At 46.6% G+C, this 23,152-nt stretch overlaps 1 protein-coding gene across 2 annotated transcripts in view; it reads left to right on the top strand.

Moving 5' to 3' along the window:
• RASSF4 (Ras association domain family member 4) overlaps positions 1–23,152 on the top strand; it is a 666,318-nt gene that overhangs the window by 282,200 nt on the left and 360,966 nt on the right. For both annotated transcript variants that reach the window (XM_069611147.1, XM_069611146.1), the window contains one exon: positions 18,328–18,443. In XM_069611147.1, the coding sequence (XP_069467248.1) occupies positions 18,382–18,443 (62 nt within the window). In that variant the 5' untranslated portion in view covers positions 18,328–18,381. The remainder of the gene's footprint in view (positions 1–18,327; positions 18,444–23,152) is intronic.

The following is a 23,152-nucleotide window of genomic DNA, read 5'->3' as shown; positions in this document are numbered from 1 at the left end:
TGTAGCAGGTCTGAGCCAGTTGTGTGTTTAGGCTAGTGCATAGTGTGATGCATTATTAGATACAGGTCAGTGAATGGCGCTGGCAAACGAGGGCCTGCTGTGTGTGGTGTGATAAGAATTTGGTGATTTAGGTTTCCCTTCCTACAAATCATTAACGATCAGTGTCAATATTACCCACAGATGGCACTCCATCTGTTGCTCTCTGGAGGACGAAAAGCTGAATCGGCCCGAATTATCGGACCCATGTCACATGCATCAACTTGTTCCCAAGCAGGGTTGGACTGGGGCATAAAATGTCTCGGGCACAAATGAAAAAGTGGCCCGAGTTGCAAATAGCAATTCATTCCTTTTGTGACACTGTTCGAATAGTACCCAGGGGGAGGGGCAGTTTTTTTTTTTAAATAAAATGTGATGCAAGTTGTGCAATTTAATATTAATTCAGCAGCAAAGGTCAAAACTACTAGCCACATAATGAACTAACTCATCAAACTGGCCCACGTTGGCCAAACAAGTGTCCCACTTTAACCAACAACAAAAAAAACGGGCCCAGAACAGCATTTTGCGCTTTTGCTTTGGGCATTGCCCTATAGGCCAGTCCGAGCCTGTTCCCAAGGCAAGTGCATTGAACCAAAGCTCTCCGCCCAGCTGTGTAGGATGCTACAAGGGAGCTGCGTGTGTTGCTGATCAGGGACGGAGCTTGAGAGTTTGAAGTTTGTAATGCACAAAACAAATTTGTTATGGTGGAGAAGCAGATGCATTTCTGCCAACCGAATGTGGGATTTTCTAAATGTGTCACTCTGAGGTTGCACTTGTTGAGGATTGCACAATACAAAGTTCCATCTACTGCAGCATGAAACTGCAATTTCTTTACACGTAGGAAGTTGGGGTACATTTCTTGGCTTTCAAACAACTCAAAATCTTCTGAAACTGCGCAATCACGGATCACATCCTGAAAAGTAACTTTAGAAATAGTTTAAGTGTGTGGGTTGTGGTAGCCCCACAGCCACTGTTTGCTTCATGTGCCACTTGTGTCACCAGGTACTGGAGAGAAGACGTGTTCTCGGTTCATTGTTTACCTATGGACCAAAGCTAGAAAGGGCTTAATCCCACAGTGTCCAACAGTGACCAAAATGTTTCCATCTCATGCTGAGAAAAATCACTCCATTGTTCTCTTTCCCTCTCATCTCCTATCTGTCCCACAACTCTCTGATCTCCATACCCCTCAACCCTTTGAGTTGCCAGGTTGAGTTAAATCAGATGATTTTGTTTTGGGAGGGTGAGAGTCCATGGATGGTCACGGGCAACATCCTCCATATTCTTCTAGGTCCTACTGAGGCAACTCTATCTTACGAGCAGAAGGTAGTGTTCTTTGGGCTAGCAGAATATTGAGGGTTTACTCTTCTTCACTCTTGAATCACGTTGAACCAGGTGTACAACTGATTGGTGCAACAGTTTCTCTGCATAACAGAATTAGCCCTGACGATGGGCCTGTGTCCGAATTGCATTGGCTACTGTTTCTGCCACTTCTATTAGAAGAAAAAGTTGAAATGCACCATTAAAGGATGCTCAGAAAAGAAGACAGTTTGTCATATTGTGTGTCTTTCTGTGTATTCAGTATTCTGAATTGAATGAAGTAGTGTTTACTACACGTTGGTGTCTCCATATCTGATGAGCGCCATTATCAGAATTATTTTCTCTGTTCATTGTTCCTGCTTATCGGATTTCTGGAGGACACCTCAAGGGATTTGCAATTTGATATACATTGTGTAACTAAGTGCTGCCTGACCATAATTGCAAAGGATGTGGCAACCACTGGCCTGCCTGCTTCTTCCCTGTGGCATGTTTCTATATGGAGCCATTAGGATAATGTACATTTTCAACGCTGGATCACAGCATTGCAACGTCTGGAGAAGAGGATGCCGGTGACGCAACAAATCCAGGAGCCTTTGCAATGCTGGATGAGGATAATGGATGCCAGTCTACACAGATGGCGGGCAACACCGCTATCCTGGCAAACACAGGGTCATTGGGAAAGGGTGGATATAAAATGATCATGCAATTAGGAGGCGCTGGCTTCCATTATTTTTGGAGGCTTGTTCTTTTCCCACTTGATTCAAGAATGTCTTGTGAAAATATGAACAGACAATTCCATGACCTTAGTACAGTGGTATTCAAACCTTTAATGCTGAACCCCCCCTTAAGTAACAATATTGCTGTTGTCCCCCCCCCCCCCCCAGATGCAATTTCTGCTTATGTTTTCTATTAAACTCAGTCCCTGTACTCTTTTAGAAGAGTCTTGTTCCGGGGCAAGCCCCACAGTTAGCCCTAGTATATGTCAACATTGGAGGGTGGGGGGGGGGGGTCACTCACTCATCAAAGCTGGAACAGACAACATGGATGCAGATCACGTGCTCTCAAAATGCCGGGTTCACTGAAAGATTTAGTCAAAATGCTATCGTTTTTGGACCCTTAATGATAGCGCTTGAAGTGCCTCTTAGCACAGAATCTTGTTTGCCCTTTTTGCTAAGACTATGGATCCCAGGGCCTGGAAAATAGATGCAATGGTCCTATGGTTGACCGGGATGTGTCCCCGCCTCCCTGTTTCATATTCTAAGGGATGTATTGAAACTTCAGGGGGAAGGAGCCTTGTTAATAATAAACCCTGTCTAAATATAGCTGCCGTGGTTCCACCCAATCAAATTGATAGCGATGGAAGCAGATGTTTCTTGCCAAGATACCTTTGTGCTCTGCACCCTCTCATTTCCTCAATGTGGGGTTGGCTCCCTTCCACTCTTCCATCTGGAAGGTGAGAGGAGGGGACTGGCGAATAAGGGTTTAACAGAGAACTTGGCAATGTCCATTAAAAATTATAGAAGGCCTTCTTCCGTCTTATGCATAAACCTGGGAATCCTTCCATGGTTGTATGAAAATAGAGATGCTGCTTCCCTTAAGTGTGACACCCTGGTCATCATTTCATTCCCTCATCAAGGCTTTCAGAAGGGTCCTGAAGGGTCCCCACTCGGGGTAAAATGGGCAGCAAGTCAAGTGTTGCATGAACCTTGCGGTGGCATGGTCAGAGCTGAAGGTTATGTTTCACTTTAGCACGTCCTAAGATTAAAATGATACTCCCTTCCTGGGGTTTAGCATTAGCCATTAGAGCAAATCAATGGGTTTTTTAAAAACACGTTGTCGTGGTAGCTCTAAACCTCTTGACTAACAAGGTCACTTTTTGGTGGCCATCACTTCAACCCTTGGTCTGATCCATACCACATTTGAGAGTATTCAGGACAGGCTGCTTCCGAGGACGGGTCCTTTTCCCCCCAAGTTTATGACCTAGTTCCACGATAACCAAGAAATCACTTTGCCTGTTTTTTTAACCCATTGCCATTGCCCAAGGTGCAATTGTTCCATCTATTAGATGACTGGCGAGCACTGTTGGTCTATTTAATTGGAGTATCCTCTTGTAGGCAATTCTATTTTTTATTTATTTATTATTCTAGCATATGCATCAGCCAGGTAAGATTCACCACATTCTCAGCAATTTCAGAAGCTTACGTGATCTCAGACGTACCTCTTCCCCACCCCTAATAAGTGACATCTCTACTCAGTGGGAATACCACCAGGGCAGAAGCAAGAGGAGTCCACACTTGCATTCAATTAGAACAACAATTGGCCTGCCCACAAAATCTAGTTGCACATTATAGAGCGTGTTTGTGCTCTAATTCCGATTTAATCATTGGGGACAAAGAAGTGAGCGTCACACCGGACTGATTTTAATTACCCAGATTGGCTTTTTGTTTGATTGTGTGGCAGTGATTTCTGTGTTTTTCAATTTGGTGGTGGTGTGTTGATTTGAGCTCTGCTTTGGTTCTCTTCTCGTACATTAGCAAAGGTATGAGGAAGAGGCACGAAGAGGTAATGACCTGATTACAAGGGGTAATCCCCTGCCTACCCTCCAAACGTGTCACTCTACAGATTGACGAAAAAGCAGGATGCATGATATGATATGGCATTTGTAACCCGCCTATACACAAGTGTTTCAAGGCGTGACGAGGCAGGGGGAGGGGGAACAAGGGGAGACAGACAACGATCCTACTAGGCCAGGTGTCATTCAGATCGTGCAAGTGGAAGGGTAGAGGGAAAGGGGAAAAGTGCAGGGGGGGAAGGTAGAGGGAAAAGTGCAGTACAGGGTTATAGCATACAGGATAAATAACAAGGGCCAGCTGGTGGCAAGTGCGAGGTAAGTGCAGTCAAGTGCTGGGAAGGGAGGGCTGTAGGGATACAGACAGTCCCGCAGTGCAGGGGTTGCCAGAGGCATTGCAGGGGAGAGTGGCTGGGCCAAGGACCGAGAACGGTGAGTGGCCCAGTTGCAGATTCAGTGCAGTTTCAGTAATTTTAGCAGGGGAGAGGGGGAGAGAAAGCAGAGGCAAAGAGGAAGGTTTTGAGGTGCTTCTGGAACCGGAGATGGTTCTCAAGTTTCAGGGAGGCAGGAAGGCTGTTCCAGAGGAAGGCCCCTGCAGCGGAGAGAGATCTGCCCCCAACTCGTTGTTTGGAGAAGCGGCTGACCCTGAGGGAGTTGGAGGCGGATGAGCGAAGAGCTCGAGAAGGAAGATTTTTAGGAAGAGAGAGTTGAAGGTATTTTGGCACAAGGCCCCAGACGGCCTTGTGGACAGTGCAAAGGGTTTTGAACTTGATCCTCGCAGTCACTGGGAGCCAGTGTAGTGATTTCAGTCCTGGAGAGATACGGTCCCTGGGCTTGAGGCCAAGGACAAGTCTCGCAGTCCTGTTCTGGGTGAGTTGCAAAGGACGGAGAGTAGAGGCGGGCAGATTTAGGTAGAGGCTGTTAGAGTAGTCCAGCTTCGAGAGAACCAGGGCTCTAGAGACAGTGAGCTTCTGGGGGAAGGAGAGGAAAGGAAGGATACCTCTGAGGAGGTGTAGTTGGTAGTGTGACTTCTTAGAGACGTCGGAAATGTGAGGAGAGAAGGAGAGTGTGGAGTCGAAGATGACCCCAAGGTTTTTTACCTTGCAGGAAGAGGGCCAAGAGAGGCGGCCAGAGAGCTGCAGGGAAGGAGGGAGTGGGTCTGCCGATGAGTAGAATCTCAGTCTTACTGGCATTAAGGCAGAGGTTGTTGGCGGCACACCATTCCTGGATAGCAGAAAGACAGTCAGAGATGAAGAGGAGGCCGAGGTAGCCTGAAAATGAGCTGGGTATCATCCGCATAGCACTGAAAGTTGGGGTAGAGAGCGGCGATGCGCTGGGCGAGAAGTGCCAGATACTGGTTGAACAGCCAGGGAGAGAGGTTAGAACCCTGGGGGACACCACAGGTAGAGAAAAAGATGTCAGAGAGGAAAGACCCCAGTTGGACCTGGGTGGGTCGATTTGAGAGGAAAGAGGTCAGCCACGCCAGAGCCTGACCAGTGATACCCAGGTTATCACAGAGACGGTTGAGCAGGATGGCATGGTTGACAGTATCAAAGGCAGAAGAGATCAAGCAAAATGAGAACACATGGAATGTTAGAGTCAAGGTTCGAGAGCAGGTCCTCACGGATGTTCAGGAGAGCAGTTTCCGTGCTTCTGGCAGCTCTGAAGCCAGACCGATGGTCATGAAGGCTACCAACAGATTCAGCATGGAGATTTAGCTGGGAGATGGCCAGTTTCTCCAGGAGCTTGCCCAGGAAGGGAGTGATAGAGATTGGGTGATAGTTAGGTTGGCAGGAAGGGTCGGAAGAGGGTTTCTTAAGAAGGGGGTGCACAAGGGAGTGCTTGAGGGGGATGGGAAGACTCCAGAGGCGAAGGAGAGATTGCAGAAGTCAGCAAGGGCAGGAGCCAAGGAGTCGATGTGGCCCTTGATAGTTTTGGAGGAACAGGGGTGGACCTGTGTTGACGAGACTTTCATAGATCGTACTTTTCTCGAAACCTCGTCAGCAGAAAAAAGGGGAAAGGCAGTGAAGGAGAGAGGAGGGGTGGCTGCAGAAGGGCCAGAGGAAGGGCAGGGAATAGAGGGTGGGAGGTGATAGGAGGAGAGTGAGGACAGGATGTCCTGAGTTTTTGAAATGAAGTGAGAGGCCAGTGCCGTGCAGAGGGCCTGGGAGGGGACAGGAGAGGTAGAGACTGCAGCAGGGTTGGCCAGCTCCTTGCAGATTTTAGAGTTCGGCCGAATTGTTAGATGCCGCAGTTATGCGGGCTTGGATAAGGGCTCTCTTCTTGGTGAGAACAGAGAGCCGGTATCGCCTTTGGAGCAGGCGACAGGCCAGTTTGTCAGATGAACATGAAGCACGCCATTTCCTCTCTGCCACCCTGCCCTTGCATTTAAGGGTGACGATATCCGAGTCATACCAGGAGTTACACTTGGCTTTGGGCTTCAGGCGGATTCTCATGACAGGGGCAAGGATATCAAGAGTATCAGATATAGCAGAGTAGAGAGTGGAGAGGGCTGTGTCAGGGTGGGAGTCAGCCGAAGCGGGAGGAGGGGGCGAGAAGGTGGCAGCGAAAGCCTCAACTGACGCTCGCTTCATGGGTCGGATGACCGAGAAGGAAGATGGCAGTGATGAGGGTGGCTTTGCCTGTGGGGTAGAGAGGGTGAGGTGGGAGGAGAGGAGAAAGTGATCACTCCAGGAGAGAGGAGTGGAGAGAGGGACAGAGAGGGGAAGGTCAGAAGAGATCAGGGCATCAAGAGTGTGCCCTGCAGAATGAGTCGGCCCAGACGGGAGAATAGAGAGTTGCAGAGATCGCGAAAGAGTCCAGAGCGGGGACAGGAGGCATCCAGGTGGATGTTGAAGTCTCCAAGAAAGAGGAGTTGAGTGGTTGAGGACAGGAGTGAGGAGGAGAGGTCCGCCCACTCGGAAAGGAAGGAGGACATTTGACCAGGTGGCCGATAGATAGTAGCCACGGTAAGGCAATGGCTAGGAGAGAGAGAGTCGGCAGACAAGACTTTCAAAAGAGGAGTATGTCTGGGTGGGAGTAACAGTGGCAGGAATCCACTCGGGGAAGATAAGGGCCACACCCCCCCAGCACGGTTGGGTCTGGGCATGGAGAGGATCTTGTAACTGTCAGGTAGGAGTGTGTAAAATATGGTGACTGAGCTGGCCGTGAACCATGTCTCGGTGAGACAGAGTACGTCAACGTCCAGTTCCTCAAGAAGGCGGCATATATCAGAGGAATGTTTGACGGCAGAGCGAGAGTTAAGAGTGGCAATGTGGAGAAGGTTGCCATCTTTGAAGGACTTCCGGGTAGGGGTACAGATCAGAGGTATGCCCTGTGGAGGTGAAGAAGGAGCACGGGAGGGGGCAAGGAGGGAGGTAGAGGCAAGGTAGCTGAGGACAGAGGAGGGGGGACAGCAGGAGAGGAAACAAAGTTGATGAGGCGCGGGAAGCATCTATCAAAGAGGTGAAGGTTGGCCTGAGGGCTTTGGACCATGACGGCCCCATTAGCGTAGACATTAATAATGGCCTTAGAGGAGTCGAAGGAGGACAAGAGGACATCCCAACGGGTGCCACCATTAATGGGAGAAGAGGAGAAAGGAGAGAGCACAGAAACCATATGAAGGGTCCATAGGTCAGGTGAAGGCACGAAAAAGAGGATGTCAGTGAGAGTTTCCTTAGAGGAGGCACTGGTGTAGGTGTCAGCGATAGGGAGGCCTGAGTTGGAGACCAGCATGTCCTTTTAAAACTTTTTCCTACCAGATTTAGTGAGGATAGCAGGATAGTCAATGGAGAAGCAGTTAGAATAAATAGGTGAGATAGAGAGCACCGTGGGATAGGCGGGAGGGAGTGGGGGGGGGGAAAAGACAGGACAAGCACAAGCAGACAGGAAGAGAGCGGCAAGCCCTAGTTTACCACAATTTCAGAACACAGTGAACACAGTAATGCATATCAGGTACCCAGTGGAGAGGCCACCTAAGTTTGAAAATCCTGCGAGGGGAGAAAAACCCTAGTTTACCACAATTTACAGGGCACAGTGAAGTGAAGGCACCATGCAAATGAAGTGAACAGGTGTAGGTGCGGCGGGCCGAGGGAGCAGGTGGACCGGTGCCAAGCGTCCCCTGCGGACACCTGCAGACACAGTGGGAGCCGCAGCCATAGGAGCCGCCCTTTGCCTGAGGGGCCCTTAGCCGTGGGGGCTGCCGGGCAGGGGGCTGCCCAGGAGGGTCAGTATATGGGGGGGTGGGCGGGTAGGGAGGCGGGCACCAGGAAGAGGCTGCAAGGGGAGGGGGGGGGGGAGAAACGCAACCAGGCGCTCGGAGCACAATACAAAAAAAAACAAACACAATTCCTCACTTGAGGCCCAGATGGACCGGCAGGATTTCTATCCTGCAACTGGGCTGCCCGGCGAGCTGCTCTCGACCCCAAAAGTTCAGCACAAGGAGGTGAGCGGGGAGAGCAGCCATCGGGTAGTCCAGAGGGACACGTGATGGAGCCAATTCGAGGGGGGGCGGCGGGCTGGAGGAGGGCACCAGGAAGAGGCTGCAAGGGGAGGGGGGAGGGAGAAACACAACCACGCGCTCGGAGCGCAATACAAAAAGAAACAAAAAAAAAACACTATTCCTCACTTGAGGCCCAGATGGACCAGCAGGATTTCTATCCTGCCACTGGAATGCCTGGCGAGCTGCTCTCGACCCCAAAACTTCAGCACAAACTTTGTGGAAAACTGACCTATTACAGAGAAAACGAGAGGAGTTAAAAAAGATTGGTCTTTTTTAAAATAAAATGTATACAGCAAGCCTGTGGGGGACAGCCTTCGTAAGTAATGTGACGATTTAGAGTATTTGGGATTACCTCGTGTAGGTCTGTCATTTCTTGTGGGCCCAAATTATGATGCACATGGATCCTTTGTATTGTCTTGTCCTTGTCACTTATATAGGGCCTTTTACCATTATTATAGTCTGAATGCGCTGTTAGAACATCCTCAGAGGACCAAAGTCCAGAGTGTTGGGAGGTCATGGATGAAGAATAGTGTGTGTGTGTTTGTGTGCATTATGTCCCAATAAGAATTAGCAGGGCTGGCCAGGCTCTTGTAGAGAGCAACCCATGCGGTCAGGCATGTGGATGGGTGCTGAGAGGAGTCGGGAGATGGCGTTAGTGCTAGTGACTCGCTATGTTTTCAGCGTGCCCACATTTGTCATAGGTCTTTGCTGCATTCTGCTGTCATAGGTGTTGAGAAGTAGTCTGGTGTAACTAGGCAAAGAATTATGCGAACAGCGCGACCACATTTTGTCAGTCCTTGCTGTATTCTGATGTGTGCGCGTAGCCATGCCTGTGGCCAGTGTCCACCGGAGTGGTGTTATATGTACCTAGTAGAGATTGGTGGTGATTTGTTTTGTTGCTGCTCAGGTAATTGGCTTCTTCTGTCGATTCTTGCAGCTGCGATAAAACACTAAGCAACAGTGACAGTCTGTGATCCAACTATTTGCAACAAGTGGAGCACGAGTTGTACTTCCAGGTTCTTCTAGGCGGATAACGTGGAGAGTCTAACCACATATTGAGCGCTTACTGAGCCTTTTCAGTTGTTCCCTTTACCATGGGCGGCCCATCCTATAGTTTATAGATGTGCAATACCCGCCCATGCCCCCTTCTTTCCAGAGCGATTCCGAGGCTGGTTATTCATTGCCCTCCCAGAGTACTGCATGGGGGACACCCAGCTGGCCTACTAGCGTGAGACATGGCCATGGCACGCGTCCTCCCGTGCCAATTCCCCACAGTGCATCCCAATTCGTCTGATTGCGATGATGGTGATTGTATCACAACCACTGTGAGTGCAATTTGCCTGTTTTCCCGTACATGCCAGCTGCAGTGACTCATATGACATAACATATATGGAGGGCTGTGATTAAGCTAGTGCTTCTTGTGGGAAATCAGGGTCATGATTGGTGGGTGTTAGTGCATGTGGTCCTGGCCACTGCGAAAGCGACCAGTGCCGCCAGATGCTGAGGTCGAGATCACCGCGAATGCAGCCTTAGAAATCAAGTGTTTCTAAGTTCAGATTGGGAATTGGATGTTTTTTTAGGCCGGGGTTTTAGGAAAATGTGGCAAATAGCCAGGTTTTGAGAACTTTTTTGAAGGAAAGTAGTTTTCAGTGCGGCGGATGTACAGAAAGTTTTTTCGGATGGTGAGAGCTTCGATAGGGAAAGCAAAGCTGCCAACTCTGGTGGAGCGGTAAGGGGGGTGAGGAATTGGACCATCCGCACAGTGATTGTGCACTCACCTGGACATTTTTTTTAATGTTAAATGAAATTGAATGATGGTAGATAAACCTCCGGAAAATGTGTGGGGCTAATCTGCATACATTTTGCTATGCTCACTGCACAACATACTAATAGACTCGTGTACTCTGGTTGGACACAGCCTACAGGCGCAGTCCCTCCTCTGTCATATATTTAGTTGGTATCCGGCAGGTGGAGTACAAGATGCATCTCTAGAATGGGGAGGGCCAAACCTTCCCCCTGCCATGGGCAGCCTAATTAACTAACAAAGGCTCCATAGATCCACTCTGTCATTTTGTTGAGCTTTCTAGCTGGTGGCAGCATTTGCATACTAATTCAAACAGGCCCACATGGGGCCTGGCTGATTTTTAGGTTGGAAAATTCCTCTTAGAATAGGGCCAATTAGGCAGTTTCTAAAGCCATTTTTATTTCAAGAAATGTCTTTACTTGAGAATATGAATACCTTGTGTCAGACTCTCATGTCTGACCCCTCACACTTCCATGTAGAAAAGTGTCCCCTTAAATCCTCCATTCAGGCCATATCTGACTCCTTACCATCCTCCAGTGCTTCTACTATCTCTCCCCTCCGTGATTACCCCAGCAATACCTGCATTAAGTAGTCGAAAGCCACTTTTAGAGCAATATATCTTTGTCTCTTTCCCTTCATCTCACTGGAGGGTCTAGTGCTTGCTGTGATATAAATAATGCAGTACATGAGAAGGCTATGAAAGAGTTAAAGGCTGAATGGATTGTCCGCAAGGGGACTACCACGTCACATTACTTACTTGGGCAGTGGGTCCAACCGTTAACACGGGAAGTCTTTTAAATATGGTATTATCCTTTTATTTTAAATGAGCGTTGCCATTAGAGTTGTTGGCATACGTGCCTCACATTAGCCAGCATCCTCCTGATGAATAGCTACTTTCCGAGGGTATGTTGCACCCATGGCAGGATACGAGAGGTGTGCATAAGTATTGGGTCTTCCCAGTTCATGCTTGTGAAGCATACTAAATACCTTAATCGGCGTTAGAAAGCTGTAATCCAGCTATAATCCAGACATATTACTGTGTAGCATGGCACATTTTATTTTCACAGATTTTAGAATACTATTTGGAGCTTGGGTTCTCAGATCAGCTATGCTTTCAAAGTCCAGAAGAGAGGAACTCCCACCTCCCCCAACCTGGTTATCATGTCCAGCAGACCTAAGAGGTTTACCTCAGGTTGCTGTCCTACAGATTTCCTAAAGGTTACCAGCTGAGCTTCAATGTTGGAGGCTGACACACGTCTTGTGGATCTGCCCAGCGGACATGAAGCCAAAGTAGTATCAACACAGAGTATGCCGAGGATCTAGTAGCCTATACTCACCAAACCAGGCAAAAGTTACAAACTGGCTTTCACAAGGGCAAGATGATGCCCTGTCCAAATATGCTGAAAGAGCCCATAGGACATCTAAGCAATGCCGCTATGTTCCTCCTTGGAGAAGGCAGAAGCAAAACGTGGAAAGAACAAGGCCTTCATCCAAATAGAATAGGAAGATGAACTAGGGTATAAAAGGTGGAGTAACACCTAAGGATGACCCTATCTGCCTGAACAACCAGGAATGGAGTCCTACAAAGGAGTGCCCCCAATTCACCAATCCATCTTGCTGATGTAATCACTAGTAGAACGGTGGCTTTCATCCTCAAAGACATACTGTCAATTGTTTTCAGAGGCTCAAATTAATGGGACGGTAGAACCTGCAGAACTACCTGCGCATTCCAAGGAGGGCCTAGAGCCATCTGAGGGGGACTGGAAATAGAACACGTTTTTTACTAGGATTCTCCCAATTTCCAAACCTTTAGATGCCTTCCCACAGATCTGAGAAAGACGATGAGGCCAAACCCAGGCTAAATCCACCCTGAAGAATTTTTTAATAGATCTGTGAAATCATAAATGAGGAGACCCAGGGATTTGGAGTTGCACCAAGACTTAAAGGAATGTGTCAATTGCTAGACCTGAAGTTAGCAGGTCTGCTTAACTGTTGGATGGCAAGGGCAAGTTGGCTTGGTTCCGCCTCTCAACCTCCACACCGATAACTGCCACGTGTTAGCCAGCTGGGGAAATTTGAACGATAAACTGAGGGGGAACCAACAAGGAGCTTCCGAAGTGTAGCAACGGTCATCTGTACCAGGCCAGGGAAATGGCAATATTCTGTGCCTAACAGGGACCATCCGGGTCACCTCCATTGAAATATCCCTGATCTTGGTGGGCGGAGAGTGGGGGGGGGATCTTTATTAAATGGAATGGTAGGAAAGCTTATGATCTGCACTTCAGTCAATTCAAAGAAAATAAAGCTGCCCCCATTAGTGTGGACTTGGAGAACTCAGCAAAACAATGGAAGCCAGATTTCAGGAAAATGTTTTGGCTGCCATGACATCTCCTGGGAAGGAGGAAAAACTCTAATCATCAGATCTGCCCAGACATTTTCTATCCCAGATATGAACGGTGGCTAGTAAATTGATGGCTGCCAGTGATAGAAGGTGCCACTCAGCCCACAGACCCATGCTATAGGCTAATTCCTCCAGACATCTTAACCTGACACCTCTGATGCTTGACATTGGAAACTGACGTGGCATTATCTGAGTACACGATTGCCTGCAACTAACTGTAGGAAGACGGTGCATCCTTGCATGAAATAAAGTTGTAAACTCCTTCCAGTGGAAGTATCAGTTGCCTACAAGTCCAACATGGCTAGCTCACATTAAGTGCTAGTTCATTAAATCGGACCACCCTGCACTTCGATTCCCAGCAGGGACTACAAGGCCCTTAATTCTTCCAAGGTAACTATGCTGAGTACCATTAAATTGGGTAAGCTATTGTTACATCTCTTAGAAGCTGGAAGAATTTGGCCTGGAGCGCTGTAAAAAAAAAAGATCCCTTCATGGCCTCCCACAAGGGAAGGAGAAGTATTAACCTCATCTGGATCCCTCCCTTGGGTGGAGGTGGGAAACTAAATGAGGTACAATTTGTGGTGGGACGTGACATCCTATTTACGATGGATGTCACGTCCCTTTACACAAATATAGTCCACAAGCAGGCTTAGAAGCCGTGGAATGGATTCTTCTAAGATCTGACAATTGCATGGGAGACAGTCTTTTTGTTCTGACACTTCTAAAACTGGTCTTGAATAACAACTTTTTCAAGTTTGGGGACAGGTTCTTTCTTCAGACTTCAGGCACCAGCATGGGGACCGCTATGGCTGCATGCTATGCCAACATCTTGATGTACTATTCGGAACACAAATTTGTATTTTCACCAAGGTGGCAACAGCATTTATCCCTCTGAGATATATAGATGACATATTTGGGATATGGTCGGGGTCTGAAGCTGAGTTGAATTCATTTTTTGATATGAACAAGATGCATCCGAGGATTCGTTTTACATTTGAAACGAGTCAATCACTGATTCATTTTTTGGATGTTGAAGTCTACACCCTGGAACAGGATTTGGCTACAAGAATATTTACTAAGGCTACAGATCGTAATAGCTTGTTATTAGCCACAAGCTTCCACCCACTGAGAACCATTGAGAGTGTACCAAGGAGTCAATTTCTGAGATATAGACGGAATATATCCGAATCAATAGAATACCCAAGACAATCAACACTATTGGAGCACAAATTTGTAGCAAGGGGATATGCCACAACGTCAATTCAGGAGATTGCCGAAAAAACTAAATCAATAGCAAGGGAGACCCTTATATCTCCTAAACCTATTCAAAATATTTGCCGAAAAAACTAAATCAATAGCAAGGGAGACCCTTATATCTCCTAAACCTATTCAAACTGGAGACCCTCTGGTCTATGTGACCACTTATTCAACTCGGAGTACAAGGATCAGGAGGATTATCCATAACCATTGGCAGATGCTACAAATGGATCCCCACCCACTTACAACAGTTATTCCCCCAAGTCCTGAGATTTGCCTACAGGAACAATAGATCCCTAAAATCGAGCCTGATAAAAGCTGAAATACAGAGATCGGAGACCAAGACCATTTACAAAGGTACAATTCCATGCCAGAATTGTCTGCTTTGTGCTAATTTGATCAGAGGTAATAGCATCGCACATCCACATTCTGGAAAACCAATTTGGTTAAGACATTCCTGTACCTGTGATGCCACAAATGTTGTGTATGGATTAAAATGCCCGTGCGGCCTATATTATGTAGGGATCACGACGAGGAAGGCTAAAATACACTGGTGTGAGCATAAATCGAACATACGCATGAATAATCAAAAATCTCCAGTAGCCAGCCATTTTCGATCAGCTCGACACACTATAGCTCAGCTTAAGTGTGTTATCCTTGAGCAAGTAAAAACAGGCTCACGAGGGGGTGAAATAAATGCAATGTTTCCATATTTGACAGGGATGGGTGTGTTCCCACATCCCAATTTCCTATTCTAAGGGATATATTGAAACATCAGGGGGAAGGAGCCTTTGTGTAAATAATAAACCCTGTCTAAACATGGCTGCCGTGGTTCCACCCGATCAAAACGATAGCGATGGAAGCAGATCTTGCTTGCCAAGATACCTTTGTGCCCTGCAGCCCCCTCATTTCCTCGATGTGGGGTTGGCTCCCTGCCACTTTTCGGTCTGTAAGGTGAGAGGAGGGGACTGGAGAATAAGGGTTTAACAGAGAAGTTTGCAATGTCCATTAAATTTTATAGAAGGCCTTCTTCAATCTTATTCATAACCCTGGGAATCCTTCCACGGTTGTATGAAAACTCCTTCAGAAGGAGATCATGTGGATTGACTTATTGGACTCCTTGAGCCCAAGAGGCATGAATGTGGCATTTGACCTAATGTGTTATATCTGATGTTTTGAATAGATAGTTGCTTTCTTCATGTGTAACAATAAGTGAAGGTTTTGATATGTCATTAGGTCAGGAAAATGTGTTTTTAAAAAGAACAATTTGGGGTTACTGATGGAATCTTCCTATATATTACGAGTTGGCTTAAGTTTTTTCTGAATTTGTTTTTTTGAAAACTCACATGTTTGAAACCGGATCAACGTTTCGAGGAACTTTCAGATGTTCTATGCATGTTGAAATGTTGTGTAGTGGATGACTATGCGGGTACAGACTTTCTCACTCTTGGATTTCTCTAGATCTGATGTTTATTTTTATTTGTTTTAATAAGTACCACTTTGACGGTTTTTGTGGCCAGGCATGGGGGCTAGGCAGATTTGTTCTGCCTTCCTCCCCCTCTGTTTGGCCTCCTTTGGAATTTGAGTGACCTTGTGGGACACATGCCCGGATTTACCAGATGTGGTGGACCCAGAGGGTGTCCCATGGGCACACTGAGTTACATTACTGGCTCTATACGAGGGGTTTATTTCAACACTTATTGTGATATTCCTCTGTCTAGTTGTATATAACTAGGTCTGGGATATTTTCCATCTTTGATGTTGGGTGTTACCTATCGTGATCTGGAGGAATTGGGCCTTGAATGATGGAGGAGGAGTTTTAAAGGAGTTTAAACTTGTCATGCGGGTTTCTGCTGCCCGTTGGAAATATTTCTATTACGGCCAGCTGTGATTTGCATATTCGTTTTAGTAACGATTGAGCTTGGATAATTGAGTATGTGGGGTCAGTATACTCCTTTACCGTTTTAATATGGCGGTTTATACGTGCGCACGCCCTCACCTGTGTGTGATGACATACACGACGTTATCAACGAGAGTGCGCGTGCACACGTATTCACTGGCAGAGTAGCAGTACGGCAGGACGGTGCCGGGACGCTTTGCTTTGAAAGCACAGAAATTAGAGATATTTCAGGTAAGCATTTTAAAACTTAGAGATGCCAGAGAGCAGAGCATTACGGACATGGGGGTTGATATAATCTCGTTGACCAACTTGAGATTGGTTTAATGTGTGCCCCGGCTATACAATCGTTTTGCTTGTCATTTGTAGGCTGTTTGGAATAGCTGCAGGTGTACGGCAACTCGCTGAGGCCCTTTGGAATTCTTTGGAGGAACTTGATGCTCAGGTATCCACCCAGCCTCCACATTGAGTTTTTGTGATGTTTATAATCCCCGGTTGGGGGTGAGTATACAATGTGATTTAACACGTTGGTGTTTTCGGGTCTCATTTTGGACTCTATTCACTCGCAATTGAACACTGTACGTCTGGTTTACGGAGTAGTGTTAGAAATTTACATCTGGTCCACTAAGTGGTGTTGGGAGTTTATTTTGGAAATTTGCATGACAGTTGTTGGATTAGGAGATTGATGATTTTGGAGCTACCTAGTGGATGTATGTGTCACATGGCATTTTGGCCGTTGTTTTTGATCAGGATCCTTCCGTGAGATTTTGTTCTTCCTCTCTATATGTGAGGATCGGTATATTGTAATGGTGGATTATTAACTGATGATTGATTTACATCCTGATGTGTGATTGTCTGTGCCCTCCTAGGTTACCCGCATTGGTGAAGTCTTAGTTGGAACAATCGGGCTTTTGTGGCCCTGAAGATGGAATGTTTATCAATCCGAAACGCGTCGGCTTTGTAACAACAAATATGGAAGCCTGTTTGGATACTTGTACAAAAGGAAGGAATTTGACCTTTTTTTTTTCTCGCACATGATAATTCCTGATGTCTATGGATGGAATTTCATTGTGTGGGATTGAAGACTGATGTTATAATGTGGATATGTTGAAACTCGGAGTATGAGCAATGAGCCTGTACTCTGGATCTTGTATTTGAATTTATTATTATATTTACAGAAGTACGATGTGACATTAACAGATTGATATGTTATATGTAAACAGAATTTTGAAATCGTACCTGAAGAAAAGGTACTCGATGTTAGGTTGCTCACTGTTATGCTGAATTTGCGTTAATTTATTGAAATACAAATTAACAATTTGCATTGTGTTGATCAAATAAGATATTTTGTTTTGCGATTAAAGCAATGTTTGTGTATAAATGATTTGATGAAGTTGAATGAAGGGGGGACTCAGAAATCAGACTTAGTCCCTAACATGTACATTATTATGAGCTGTGGGTTCGGAGGAACCCTTTAGAGTGCATCCAGGGGGTTACTGTACAGTGACGCACAGTTTGTTTTACTCCCCTACGCGTACTCACGCAGATCTTCACTGTCTGTGCTGGTGTGGCTTACTGACTGCAGAAAGCCTGGCCAGATAGCCAACTGGTTCCCTTTCAGTTAGTGGGGCTTGGCTGTGGTTCTGGTGCAGGGTGGGATTTTACAAACGCCCCCCGCCCCCACTGTTCCCCGTTTATACTGGTCCTGCTGCCATTCTCCACAGTGGGTCTAAGCAGACTCTTCATCTTTGCATTTAGGCAGTAGTAGATGTTATCAGGTTGGGAGCCTAGCGGCCAGCTAACGGGCCCCAGAAATTCCAGGTCTCATTCAGTGCCTGAGCAGGTGCCCTGTATAAATATAGCGCTTACCCTCTAGGCTCTATAGCTGCGCCTCTACCAGAGTGCAACAGGTGCTCCTGACCTGTTGAGTTGGGGCACTCTGGTCAGTAGTGCTATCCGTTTACAAGAATGCCTTAGGAAGGGATCCTGACAGATTGAGATTGTGTTCAAACTCAAAGCGCCTTTGCGGCGCCTTTTACAGGTCCTCTGAGTTTATGGGAAGCGATTTATTTTCTCCTCGGCACTTGTTTTGCACCACAAATGGGAGGGCCACACCCGAGCTCCTTCCAAGAAGTGTCATTTGTTGAAACACTATCCTAACGCTGCTGTGGTGCCCTCATAGGTACCCTCCTAGATGATGGCAGCCTTGGTTTGCTAAGCAATATAAAGTCAGTTACTGGAGTGCCACACGGTGCTCCGCGCGTGTTACTTTTTGTGTGTGTGTGTGTGTGTGTGTGTGTGTGTGTGTGTGTGTGTGTGTGTGTGTGTATATACACGCGTCAGCCACGAGCGTGGTGTAAAGGATTCTGATTCGTTATGCACACGCATCCAATCATTGTAGTGAATGTTCATACCTGGATGCCTCTGTGGCTCCCGTTGTTCTGCAAAGTGCCAGCGTGCTTGCCTGGGCGAACCTATGGCTTTTGTAATGATATCATACCATAGCCTGAGTGCACCACAGTAATCCTCCTTTTCATTTCTACAGCTGTGTGGGCCCCTTCCTGGACGTGACGCAGCTTGATTTGGTAGGGCCGCGGCCATGATGGAAGATTCCTCCTACCAGCCTTCAGTGAGGGTGAGCAGTACCAGAAGCATCCTCAGGTAAGTCCAAGGGGTGGAACCACTCGTTGTGGGTGGGGTAGGCAGTGGCATGCATTTAATACCCCACTGACCCTGGCAGAGATCTGTGTGAAACTGAAAGCTCACAGTGAGCAAGGGGTCCACGTCTGGATAATCTAGGGTGAACCCCCAAGCCCCTAAACGGTGCTTACTGTGCTTGGAGGCTCAGCTTCACCTCACTAGGCTGAAACACGTGTCTAGGGTTGCTGATGGTACTCTTGTTCAGAGGAGAATTGCCAAGCATTTCGGTGCTGAACTGCCCTTGTGGGTGGGGACAAATACTGATACGCAAATATTTCTCTTCTGTGAAAGGTACAGTGATCTAAAACATGGTTGTGGGCCCTCCTGGGTGGTTACCTTTCCAGAGAACAGGTTATTTGGCTGTTTGCTCTCGGTAGAGGGACTCCCAGACCTTGTTGTGAATGGCTGGGCATAAGTGAACCCGTCACGGCTGTGCTAACCAGCCATATACTTGATGCTGGTGTAAGCACCTTGGCATTGGATGGTTATGGTATGAATACCTGGACTCGTGATGGCAATGTCTGCCAATGGTGTGAGTATCTGAGCTTTTAATATCCAAATCTGGATGTGGTGTGCACACCTGGGCATTTGATGGCAATTGCAGGAACAACTATTCGTACCTTCCATATGTATCAGAGCAAATCACAGCAGTCCCTAATAAGTTATGGTACTCCCTGGGCATATCATGCCAATAGATACCAAATTGTGTGACTAGCTGGGTATCTATGATCCTTTACTGTCTTTTGTCGTTCACCACTAAAAAAGGGCCTCATTTTAAATGCCCTTCTGATACCAAAGAGACATTTAAAAACCCATTTGCCAGGCTTCAGCGCATGGCCTCTCGTAAGGCACTGGGGAGAGGTGTGTGGTACACCATTAATTACTGGCATCTTCCTCGTCATGGTTTTGGAAGTGATGTAACCAAGAGAGGGATAGTTGGCCCCCATGAACTTGAGGCACTCTGCCAATGCATAGATCCCCTGAACCCAGTGCCAGCACTAGCTTGAGGTAAGAACAGCTACCTCTGCAGTCCACTCCGGAATTGCATTCATGTGGGCGGATCACCGATTTCTAGGGGCAGCTTATTCCAGAGGGATAAGGCCACTGATGAACCTTTTCTTTCAACCTCCTCGCCCTTTGTATCTTGCATTTGGATTTTCGGGTGGTGCTGGATGGCCGAAGGCACTGGTGAGATGATAGAACTAATCCAGTAGAGGGGGAATGACTGGTTTGTGTGGCTTATATTGGCCAGTGTCCACTGCCATCGATTCCAGAATCCGCAGGCCATTTTTTTTGCCTTCTGCAGAATTGCATGCTGGTATTTGTAGTTTTCCATTCAAGGTTGGTGGAATAATGCCAGTTGTACACTTTTTGCCTAGCATATTTCTGTAAGGATTTATGATGACATATTTCCTTATTTAGACAGATGGTGTCATAAAAGCAAAGTAGTACAAATGCAGTACCATTTAACAACTATAAATATACATTTAAAACGTATACAGCCATGCTGTCAAAAATTGTGTTTCATGACCAAGTTTCTTAAAGCAACTATAATAAATACCATTTTTAAAAACCACTTCCTACGGCCACATTAAAATATTAGTCTGAACTTTACATTAAAAGAATACCTCAGCCCTTCTGCATCTCAACTCTTTAAGGATGTCTCCGGGGTTACACAGTGCACCAAGGTAGGTTTGGGGTGACTGCGCTTGCCTGTCCCCTTAAATCAGCACATACAGCAGGAGGCTAAACAAGGAATTATAGACAAGGTCATTCAGAATAACGTAACAGGAAGAAAGGGCAGTCCTCAATGGTGAACAAGAAGTGATGGGGACCACCCACTGAACAAACAATTAGGAATCCCACTAGGGGTGTATACACAGGTTGGACTAGAGACTACGCACATACATAAGGGAAGCTCACTGCCTCTGTGTAAGTTACTTTTACAGGCACCACATCCTGCAAGCCCATGGTAGGGGGCAGCAAGAGTGGCTTCTGTGTCTGGACCCTACGGCACAAACAAAGAGTGTACTTACTTGAGACAGACCGGTATGGGTCCAACCGGAACCTACAGCGGATGCCCTCTGATGGAACAGAACGCAAACGCACTGTTACATTCACTATAGACAAGTAAACCGAGACAAAGGAAGGGGCAGAGTTTGCCTGCTGGAAAAACCCAGTAGCCAAACTCTGAACAAAGGAATAACAGAAGCACGAGTGACAACAAGAACGGTAACAGAAATATCTAGGGAAGAATAGGCAGTCAAAGTAAGGAAGGTCCAGGACAGACCAGGAATGAAAGAGGAAAAGCAAGTAGAAAATAATCTAAGTACAATGGTACAGGGTACGGGAACTGCAGACTAGAAACTAAGGATCGGAGTCTAGCAAAAGCTGACTGAACTATAGCCCAGGAGCAAGAAAACATGGGACTGAAACTCTAGACTAGGAAAACAAGGACTGAAAAGCAGACTGGTAGCATGGAAATCAAGAAACTGTAAATCTGCAGTGGAATAACAAGGGCAGGACTGCAGACAGATAACCAGGAAACCCAGGGCTGAAAACCTGGAAGCCAAAGCCAGGTAACAAGGACTATGTGCATAGAACAAGCAACTGCAGGCAGGGAGCAAGATAATAGGTGGCAGAGAGCAAGGGGCCTGCAGACAGGGAACAGAAGACTGCAATCAGAGGAACAGGACAGAAGTGCAGGAAAAACAGAGGAGCAGGGCAGAAGTCAGGGGAGAGTAGCAGGGCTGCAAGGCAGGGAGCACAGGGCTCTGGAACTGGTACAGGTTCAGGTTCTGGCAGCAACAGGAAGCAGCAGATTTCCAAGGCTCAAGGCTCAAAGGGCTAGGAGCAAACTCAATGCAAGAGCCCTGTGCTCCTGCATGCAGCTGCTTAAATACTGACCTGCCCTGTAGTGTTTCGGGCTCATTAGCAGAACCTGGAGCAGCACAGCTGAAGGCAATCTGCCTCCTCCCTCTCTGATCCTGGGAACATGAAAGGAGCACTGATCCCTAGAGCTTCTGGGGATTGTGGTTCCAAGGCTGATGCATAGGAATAACCAAGGAATGACGACTGCCACAATGTGCATTATGGGAATTGAAGTCCATGTTTTTGGATGTATAGATTTGTGAAAGGAAATGTTAAATCGTGATTTAGGAGCTTCCCTGAAGATGGTAGAAACACCCGCAGGTCTGCAGACAGCGCCACCCAGAGACAGAGATGCAGGAACATGACAGGCTAATAAAAACATGCGAAGTTCAACCATTCTGATGCTTAAATATAGTGCTAGTTTTATTATAGGACAATAGAGCCCATCCTTTGTGATTGTCTCTGCCATTAAAAGATGACCTAAGGCCGGTTGACATTGCCAAAGACCTGGCTCTCCAAGAATGGGGATGAGATTACTTTTTCTGATCTTATGGTAACTTGGACCAAAGAAATGGGGGGGGGGGGGGAAATCTTCCCACGTTGCCCCATATAGTGGGCAACTGAAATCGCCATGAGTGGACCATGCTGAGGTTATGGCCCTTATAAGTCGTTTATTTAGCCTAGCTCTGGTTACAAGGCAGCGTTTGCTGATGGAATTAGTCCACAAAAGGTATTCCTGGATGTTATTGCTACAGAGGTGTGCCTAGTAGCGATTGTATGATAACTAGCCCTTTTTTCTCTCTGCTTCAATGATGGCAATAAGCAGTTTTTTTTTTTAGAGCGGCTGCATAGGTCTTAGCCATGGCCTCAGGATTATTAAAGTGACTCGATGCATTTATCTTTGCCATACAATACTTAGTATGTGAACGCCACAGTATATCTGTTGCATTGGAATGTGTTAGACATGCTCTGAGAATAAAATGTGTATGCTGCATCCACATTATATCAGAAGTGAAACCAAATACAAAATGGACTCTAATTTGAGATCCTCTTCTAAAAAAAGGTTTTATTCCAAATGAGCTGCATAATTGGGTGCAGATTGAGGCAGGTCCAGTCATTTTTTTAATAAAATTACTCTTTGGAGACGGCGCAAATCCTCAAGTTCCCAAATAGAAAGGCCATATTCGGGAACTGCCACTGGTTCAGACCTATATACCTTAAGTGTCATGGCTACTGGTTGGCTTCTGCACAATCTCATGAATCTGTACATGCCCTGTACTGCTCGTTCTCACTTTGTTTTAGGACGTGAACCTTCCACTTAAAATTAGAGGAGAATCTGACTCCCAGGGAGTCAAAATCCATCACCGTGGCATTTTCGGAGAATTGGTGAACATAGTTGCCATTTTTGTTATTCGATTACCTAACTGGCAGATTATAATGGCTGATTTCCAAAGAATGTACCTGCAGATCTAAGGAATACATGAAGGTTGTGTACTGAGCTATAAGTATTTGTAGACATTGCGGAGTGCAGGATAAAAGCACAGTATCATCTGCATAGATCAATACCGGGAAATGCTGGTTTTAAATTGGGTGTCCAGGAGGGAAATGCGTGTATAAGAAGAGTTTCCATAGATTGATAGTTTCTTTATACCTACCTCTAGCGGCTACTGTATCAGATCTTTTTGGAGAAGGTATTTTTAACACAGCCAGTAGATTTTGTTTAGACTTTCTACATTCATCATTAAACCAGCCTCTCTCCTTCCTTGACTCAGCAAGCTTCTAATGAACAAAGCAGGAAT

Source organism: Ambystoma mexicanum, chromosome 8 (assembly GCF_040938575.1).
Source record: "Ambystoma mexicanum isolate Mex_15411 chromosome 8, UKY_AmexF1_1, whole genome shotgun sequence".
NCBI lineage: Eukaryota > Metazoa > Chordata > Amphibia > Caudata > Ambystomatidae > Ambystoma > Ambystoma mexicanum.
Note: the sequence above shows the minus strand (reverse complement) of the source record. Positions and strands in the feature narration are given on the sequence as shown.